Source organism: Hyperolius riggenbachi, chromosome 11 (genome assembly GCF_040937935.1).
Source record: "Hyperolius riggenbachi isolate aHypRig1 chromosome 11, aHypRig1.pri, whole genome shotgun sequence".
Classification (NCBI taxonomy): Eukaryota; Metazoa; Chordata; class Amphibia; order Anura; family Hyperoliidae; genus Hyperolius; species Hyperolius riggenbachi.
This window is the reverse complement of record NC_090656.1, coordinates 230,849,922-230,859,260: the sequence shown is the minus strand read 5'-3', so window position 1 is coordinate 230,859,260 and position 9,339 is coordinate 230,849,922. Positions and strand designations below refer to the sequence as shown.

General features: G+C 46.9%; 1 protein-coding gene across 1 annotated transcript in view; it reads right to left on the bottom strand.

The window, feature by feature from the left end:
- Positions 1–2,548: 2,548 nt before the first annotated feature.
- TSPAN18 (tetraspanin 18) overlaps positions 2,549–9,339 on the bottom strand; it is a 203,859-nt gene continuing 197,068 nt past the window's right edge. Inside the window, exon 10 of the mRNA XM_068260876.1 lies at positions 2,549–6,804. Coding sequence (XP_068116977.1) covers positions 6,757–6,804 — 48 coding nt within the window. The 3' untranslated portion in view covers positions 2,549–6,756. The remainder of the gene's footprint in view (positions 6,805–9,339) is intronic.

Genomic DNA, 9,339 nt, shown 5'->3' with positions numbered 1-9,339 from the left:
AGCACTGATAGCTGGAGGGGGAGTGCAGACTGGGGGGACCCAGGTGAAGAGGGGGGGATTGCAGGAAGTGACGCATTGCAGGAAGTGATGCAAGCAGTGGAACGCAGCGCTGGAGCGGAAGGAGGTGAGTCATTGCTTCCTCTCCCGCTGCCTGGCTGACCCTTATACACAGTGACAGCACTGATAGCTGGAGGGGGAGTGCAGACTGGGGGGACCCAGGTGAAGAGGGGGGGATTGCAGGAAGTGACGCATTGCAGGAAGTGATGCAAGCAGTGGAACGCAGCGCTGGAGTGGAATGAGGTGAGTCATTGCTTCCTTTCCCGCTGCCTGGCTGACACTTATACACAGCGCTGATAGCTGGAGGGAGAGTGCGGACTGGGGGGACCCAGGTGAGGGAGGGGGGAGTTTGATCCTCCTCCCCACTGCTGTGCCCGCTGTCCCCACCCTCTTCTTAGCTGCTACCCCCTCACCCACGGCCAGGCAGGCGCTGCTCCCCCTCCCCACTGCTGTGCCCACTGCCCCCCCCCTTCCTGGCTGCTACCCCCTCCAGCTCAGCCCTCTCCCCCCCACGGCCAGGCGGGTGACACCACCCCACTTCCGCCGGCTGAGGAACCTGCCTCACCCCGCCTCATGGGCAGCCCGGGGCTGAACGCACCTGCTATGCCGTACCACACTGCCTGCATCGTGTTATGCCCGACACCGCAATTCTAACGCGATCAATGTGACTGTAACGTTACTTACAGTTGCAACACACCAGTGTGAACCTAGCCTAATGCAGACAAGACCATGAGATTCTAACAGTTATGAGTTCGTGCAAATTTGAGGTTTATCTTATGTAGCCTTCAGATGGGCCAAATCAATCTAGCTACATCATGTGATTGGTCTTAAAAGGAAACCTGAGGTGAGAGGTATATGGAGGCTGGCATTGTTTAAAGGTGGCCATACACATTTAAAAATGAGGTAGATGGATCTATCTGATGTAATCCACACACTAGGAACAGAAATATTCAACAGATTTGTAATAGATTTCATTATCAAATCTGTTGAACTGCAGCGATGTACTGCTTAATCTGGTACAACGATATGGGCCATCAATCTGCTGTACCTCTGGACCCACCGCTGATCGACCTAGATCTTTCATCTGGCCAATCAATTTCACTGATTGCAGTAAGATTTCTAACCAATTGGATCAGATTGATCAAAATCAACCAGATCTCAACAGGAGAAATTGATAGGTGTTTGACCAAGGGTTGGGCGTAAAACCTGATAGGAGTGAAATGTTTGCTGGGTGTCCATTCACCAAGCTTGCATTCTGGGGTTCCCAAACCTGCAAATCCTGATCTGAACGTGTGTTTTCCCACTGAACCCCAGATCACTGCTGGCCCCAGCAAGGTTGTGGAATCGGTACAAAAATCATCCGACTCCTCAGTTTATGAAACCTACTCAGACTCCTCCACTCCCACTCCTAAGTATAATACTTACCAGGGCTGAGGATTTGGTACAAAAATCAACAGACTCCAACTCCCGACTCTGACTCAGTTTATGAAACCACCGACTCCAACTGACTACAGGTACCCAAAATTGCTCCGATTCAGACTCCAAAGCCCTGGGCACCAGTCACCTCTTTTTCACCTTGGATTTCCATTGTACAATCATGGAGACTTGGCCAATCTATCCATCTATTGTCCCCTCCAGGTCCTGTGCTGATGTCACCGCCCCGGACTAGAGAGATGGATGGACTGCCCATCTAGCCTGCCCATCCTGCTCTCTCTGGTCTGTGGGTTGGTCATCTGTGGGAGTTGAACTGGTGTCTGTATCTTCTAGAGGGGTAAGCGATTACCCCTCATTTACACGTAAGTGAACCAGAGACTAAGCACCCTCGTGTATTTTACCATATATATCAGTGGGGTCATTAGAGAAAACACCCACCCTGCTCTCTGTTCCATCCTTCACTGCTCAGCTTGCTTCTTATCAGCCCTGATAAAATCCCAGACTGAGCATTCAGTCTGGCTTTGCTCAGGAATCATCATAGCTGAGTCTGTCTTCTCTGGTGTCTTTTCAAGCCCAAGCCTGCCCCATCTGGCCCTGCTTTCCTGTTCTGTATACTGCAGCATCACAGAGAGCAGTGATGAGATGGGAGGAGCTGCTAATGTAAGGGTATTTGGAAAAGTTTTTTTATTTATCTAGATGCGTTAGTCATAAGAGGTTTTTAGAAATGGTGATTTCATTTTGCACACAGCCCACTAAATAATATGCTTTTCTGATGAGCTGTGTTTTGCATGGAGTTTTAGTAAAAAAACAACACAAAAAAACGGCACATCAGAGCAGTGAAAATACCAGGTACAGCATTTATTTTGTAAAATCTATCGGGTGATATGTTTATTTTGTGTCAAAGCGTTCATCTCTGGTTTCCTTTAAGTTTAAACACCCGTATATTTTGGGTGTCTCTACCCCACCCGTCTATCAGCCCATAGAGAACTTTGGCAATTATTTCCCAGCAACCAAGCATCGATTTTTAGGCCGAAAAACCACAAAATATTCACAACCGTCACTTCCACAATTTTCTTTATTAATTTTTTTTCCATTTGTTTTTTTTTCTTTTTTTACACAAATAAGAAGCGCCGACATGTCCTGTTCACGTCTCTGCCCCGGGAATAAAAAGCTTGGCAATTATTCGCAGGACGATGCCTCTGGGACTCTCGTATAAACATACATTTACAGTTACAAAATTTAAACATTTTCAGTTTCAAATGCATCTAAGAAATCTCGGAGTGTGACATGGCCTCTAAGTGGCGCTGCTGAGCCAGGGGAGTCTCATCAATGACATGGCCTCTAAGTGGCGCTGCTGAGCAAGGGGCGGTCCCATCAATAACATGGCCCTCTAGGTGCTGCTGAGGGAGGGGCGGTCCCATCAATGACATGGCCTCTAAGTGGCGCTGCTGAGGGAGGGGCGGTCCTATCACTGACAGGGCCTCTAGGTGGCGTGGTCCCATTGCTATCGGCAATACCATGATTACGTGTCTAGGACCGCACGGAATACTATTTACAATCATGTACAAAAGCACAAAAAGGCAGCTGTAAAAATAAAATGACATTCTAAAAACAGGGACAGCAGACATTCGCTTTTTCTATAAAATGATGGTTAGGAGATAAGGATTGTGGGTAAAATTAGGCCCTAGGTGGAGTTTCTGCTTACCAGCTGACCTTTTCGGTATGGAAAGTAGTTTGGGGGGAGGGGAGTTTGGAGTCAGGCCCTAGGCTTCTGCCTAGGTTGTCTCGTGGGTGGCCTGGTAGTGATAGGTAGATGGCAATTCTGCTACAAGAAAAGTCTGGTTTGCATGCAAACTTGATGCAACTTAGAATTTCGACCAGTTAAAATTAGCAGAAAATCTGATTGGCCCCATTCCAAAATGCATGCAATTTGTATTAAATGTGCATGTAATTTGGAATGGTTTTCATCCGCTTAAAGGGGTTCTGTGGATTATTAAAATACAAAAAACAGACACTTACATGGGGCTTCTATCAGCCCCCTGCAGCTGTCATGTCCCACACCGTCCTCCTATGATCCTTTGTTCCCTGCCGCCAGTCCCGGTCCAATTATCCGTCTGACGCAACTGCAGCTGCAGCCATGTGCGCGCTCCCGCTCGCGTCTCCAGGAGCTTACTGCGCAGGTGCAGTACAAGAGAACCTCGTACTGCACCTGCACAGTAAGCTCCTGGAGACACGAGCGGGAGTGAGCATTATTCGTCTTGTTAGAAGAATAATTGCCTGTGCCGGCCGGCGGGGAACAGAGCATCGGAAGAGGACGACGCGGGACATGACAGCTGCAGGGGGCCGATGGAAGCCACAGGTAAGTGTCAGTTTTTTTGTTTGTTTTTTTAAATTATACACAGAACCCCTTTAACCTTTTCTAGTTCCCGGATGTAGCTTGATACCTTTATTATTATCATTATTTCTTTATTAATTTCAGATGCATTTTTGCAGTTATACCAGTAGGGGGCATGGCGTCTGCGTACTGTATATTCATAGAGCAAAGTTGGCTCTAGTATAACAGTGAATAGAAGGGCTGGGGAAAGGTTAAAAAGTTATTAGAAATTAAATAAAGTTATACTTGTGCCTGTGGACTGAATATAAATATACAAGTGTGTGAAATAGTATACTGAAAATAAAGGAATAGGATAATTAGAGGTCTTTCAGAGCCAAATCTGTGGTAGAATATTTTTTTTTTAGGAGGGTTAATGAGATGCAAGTAATTCTAAAGGGAACCAGAGACGAAGCACCCTTGTGTATGTTACCATATATATCAGTAAGAACATTAGAGAAAACACTTACCATGCTCTCTGTTTCATCCTCACTGATAAAAGTGTCTGTTATCAGCTGTGATAAGAATTCTGGACTGAGTATTCAGTCTGGCTTTGCAGGGAATAATTATAGCTGAGTCGTTATAGCAGAGCCACAAGGGGGCAGGCTTGGGCTTGAAAAGACACCAGAGAAGACAGACTCAGCTATAATCTTTCCGTAGCAAAGCTAGACTGAGTGCTCAGTCGGGGATTCTCATCAGAGGTGATAACAGTCAGATTAAACAGAGAACAATGAAACAAAGAGCAGATTAGGTGTTTACTGTCATGTTCCCACTGATTTATAAGGTAAACTACATGTGGGTGCTTCATCTCTGGTTCTCTTTAAAGCAGATTCATGCAATCAGGGAAATGGACCAATCACATGTGGTAGTTGCACCCAACTCAAGCATCAAGCTGCATTCATTTGCATAAGATTTGGATCAACTCAAAAACAGCATCTCACTGACCCTTCCTGATAACATAGATGTTTTTTGTTTTTGTTTTTTTTAACTACAGGCTGAACTCCTCTCCTTGAAACATATTATAGATATTAAATGTGCCTTTGGCTCAGACACATTATTTTATATGCATTTATTTGAGCATTATATTGAATTTATTATACATATCATAGATTCCCAGCTACTGATAGCTGTCTGCTCACACCCATATTGCGGGGGAGCAGGTGCACAGATAGCTCGAAGTTTACAGGAGAGGAAATCGGGAATGGTGACCCGGTGCTGCTAAAATCTTCATAATCTTCTATTTTGTAAAAAACTTTTAATTCATATGAAACAAGGTTATGTTAACTGCCAGGGATTGAGCTTTAAATGCATTTTCAATCTGTCCACTAGAGGTCATGGTTGTGAAACGGGAGACAAGCTCTTCATTCATAGTAATACAGAAGCCTTGTTTACAAGCTCACAGCAGCACCTCCTAGTGGACGGTGGCGTCTGAATTCTGGGATTTGCAGATAAAAAAAATACCCAATCCTGTTTCCGTCCTTGGCAACGGAAGCAAAGTAACATTCCATTAGGAATGAGCTGTGGGGGAGATGTCTGTTTTCCCTGCTTATGTACATCTTCAGGCCTCTTTGCTCGCTCAGTGTTTTGAGGTATCTTGTTACATTCTAGGGATAGTAACTTTTCTAAGGTGCCTGTCAGTTTAACATGACATGCTGAAGGCTGACTTATGGTGGTGTGTGTGTGTGTAGGTGTGTGTGTAGTGTAGGTGTGTGTGTGGTATGTGTGTGGTATGTGTGTAGTGTGTGTGTAGTGTGTGTGTTCTGAGCTCAGGCAGTATATTGGGCAGCCTTACTGGGGTCCTGCCAGCCTGATGGGAGCTGAATGCTGGGAAAGGGATAATACAATTAAATAGCAAGAGCAAGATCAGTTCCTTGCTGGTAAAACATCTTCGAAAGTTATATTCAAAGTTAAATTTTAGGGTATTACAAATGCATCTTTGTGACTTATCTCCTAATGGCTAACTGATAGAGTTAAATTATGCACGCATTCGGGGATCTAGTCCCCTCCTTCAGGTGTATTTCCACAAATATGCCTGAAGAAGGGGACTAGATCCCAGAAAGCTTGCATATTTTAACTCTAACAATTAGCCATTAAAAGGTATTACTTTCACAAAACATTGTTTTTTCTACCTACATAATTTGTTAGGCTAACATGGTACAGAAACCTTTAGGCTAACTTACCTGCAAAATATTTTTTGGACCGCAATCAGATTGATTGGTACAACCGGACTCATTTTTGATTAGAAGGACTGATTGGGCCATGGGGCTGTTATTGTGGCCAGCTTTAGCTACCTTGGCTTGTCAATGTTTACACTAGAAGCGGTACTTTTGGCACTTACGATGAGCCATTGTGTGGTAAGCGGACTGTGAACCTGAACGCACAGAGGGCAGTTTAGCATTTGTGCTGCAGCTACAATCTTCTGTAATAGTAAAAATATAAAGCACTAGAAAAAAACCTTTTCATTCTATAGTTTCTTAAACACAAAACAGAAGTAGAAACCGATGATTTCTGTTAATAAATGGGGGGTATACAGTGCGTTTTACTACCCTGAGCGTCGCGGCTCGGCCGGAGGCTACAGATCAGCGGATTGGTCCAGCGCTGTCCGTCTCTAGGGTCCTCTATATACAAACTTGCGTATCAGACGGACGACGTTCGCTCTACTGATGCGGCAGCGTGGTCTCTTCTCCAAGCCGGGGGTGGGGTTAATCTATTGACAGCTGGTACAATACAGGGGGCGTTTTTAGTTCTGGGTATTCACAGTAACTCTGGCCCCAGTGCAAGTAGTGCAGGGCCCGCCAGCTTGTGGAGAGTCTCAGAACAAGGATGGTGGTCTTGACAGTGAAGGGAGTTGGGAGACCCTCGCAGGTTTGGTTTCCAGTCTCAGGTCAGTTCTTCTACTGGATGCCCCGGAACAAGCACATGGCAAATATCATGGCAAAAAGCTGCAAATAAGAATACAAAATAGAAAAAGTGTTTAACTGTGGAGGACATTTTTAAAGTCACATGCAGAGTAAATCACCTGGAAGTCATGGCAACATTTACCTAAAGGACAACTAACAAGAGGGATGTGGGGGTTGCCATATATACAGTGGGTTGCAAAAGTATTCGGCCCCCTTGAAGTTTTCCACATTTTGTCACATTACTGCCACAAAAATGAATCAATTTTATTGGAATTCCACATGAAAGACCAATACAAAGTGGTGTACATGTGAGAAGTGGAACGAAAATCATACATTATTCCAAACATTTTTTACAAATAAATGACTGCAAAGTGGGGTGTGCGTAATTATTCAGCCCCCTGAGTCAATACTTTGTAGAACCACCTTTTGCTGCAATTACAGCTGCCAGTCTTTTAGGCTATGTCTCTACCAGCTTTGCACATCTAGAGACTGAAATCCTTGCCCATTCTTCTTTGCAAAACAGCTCCAGCTCAGTCAGATTAGATGGACAGCGTTTGTGAACAGCAGTTTTCAGATCTTGCGAAAGATCCTCGATTGGATTTAGATCTGGACTTTGGCTGGGCCATTCTAACACCTAGATATGTTTTGTTTTAACCCCCTTGGCGGTATGAAACATTCCGCCAGGGGGCAGCGCAGCAGTTTTTTTTTTTTTTTTTTTTTAAATCATGTAGCGAGCCCAGGGCTCGCTACATGATAGCCGCTGCTCAGCGGCATCCGCCCGCCCGCTTCGATCGCCTTCGGCGATCTCCGATCAGGAAATCCCGTTCAAAGAACGGGATTTCCTGGAGGGCTTCCCCCGTCGCCATGGCGACGGGGCGGGATGACGTCACCGACGTCAGCGATGTCGGGACGTCATTGGGACTCCAGATCCACCCCTCGGCGCTGCCTGCCACTGATTGGCCAGGCAGCGCACGGGGTCTGGGGAAGGGGGGGCCGAATAGCGGCGATCGGGCGCGCGGCGGCGGCGATCGGGGTGCTGGCGCAGCTAGCAAAGTGCTAGCTGCGTCCAGCAAAAAAAAATTATTTAAATCGGCCCAGCAGGGCCTGAGCGGCACCCTCCGGCGGCTTACCCCGTGTCACACACGGGGTTACCGCTAAGGAGGTTAAACCATACCATTGTTGCCCTGGCTTTATGTTTAGGGTCTTTGTCCTGCTGGAAGGTGAACCTCCACCCCAGTCTCAAGTCTTTTGCAGACTCCAAGAGGTTTTCTTCCAAGATTGCCCTGTATTTGGCTCCATCCATCTTCCCATCAACTCTGACCAGCTTCCCTGTCCCTGCTGAAGAGAAGCACCCCCAGAGCATGATGCTGACACCACCATATTTGACAGTGGGGATGGTGTGTTCTGAGTGATGTGCAGTGTTAGTTTTCCGCCACACATAGCGTTTTGCATTTTGGCCAAAAAGTTCCATTTTGGTCTCATCTGACCAGAGCACCTTCTTCCACATGGTTGCTGTGTCCCCCACATGGCTTGTGGCAAACTGCAAACGGGACTTCTTAAGCTTTCTGTTAACAATGCCTTTCTTCTTGCCACTCTTCCATAAAGACCAACTTTGTACAGAGCACTAGAGTTGGGCCGAACCTCCGATTTTAGGTTCGCGAACTTCCGCGAAAGGTTCGGTTCGCGAAAAAGTTCGCGAACCGCCATAGACTTCAATGGGGAGGCGAACTTTCAAAGTTTTAAAAAATTCTATCAACTGGAAAAATGATAGAAAACATGTTTCAAAAGCTCTAATACCTGGAGCCACACCTAATTGAGTGAAATACACATCACTGCTGGAGGACCCGCCCACCCTCCCTCTTCCAAGCAAGGTCCTTTATACCATTTGCCTACCTACACTAATTAGTTATGGGACAGCTGCTACACACTCTGCTAGGGAGATTTTAATTCCTCCCACCTCCCATCTCCCTCCTCCCACCTCCCTCCTCCCACCTTGTTTCTGGTGTGATTCACACTACTGCAGCCAAATAGATCAGCAGGGCTGCCAGGCAACTGGTATAGCTTAAAAGGAAATCAATATGGCAGCCTCCATATACCTCTCACTACAGTTCTCCTTTAACCAGCTGAGCGGTCTGGACGAGCTCAGCTCGTCCAACACCGCCAGCGGCTGCCGCTCAGGCCCTGCTGGGCCGATTTTAACGAAATAAAAAGCAGCACACGCAGCCGGCACTTTGCCAGCCGCGTGTGCTGCCTGATCGCCGCCGCTCTGCGGCGATTCGCCGCGAGCAGCGGCGAAAGAGGGCCCCCCTAGCCGCCTGAGCCCAGCGTAGCCGGAACAAAAAGTTCCGGCCAGCGCTAAGGGCTGGATCGGAGGCGGCTGACGTCAGGACGTCGGCTGACGTCGATGACGTCACTCCGCTCGTCGCTATGGCGACGATATAAGCGAAACAAGGAAGGCCGCTCATTGCGGCCTTCCTTGTTTATTCTGGGCGCCGGAGGCGATCGGAAGATCGCCTCCGGAGCGCCCTCTAGTGGGCTTTCATGCAGCCAACTTTCAGTTGGCTGCATGAAATAGTT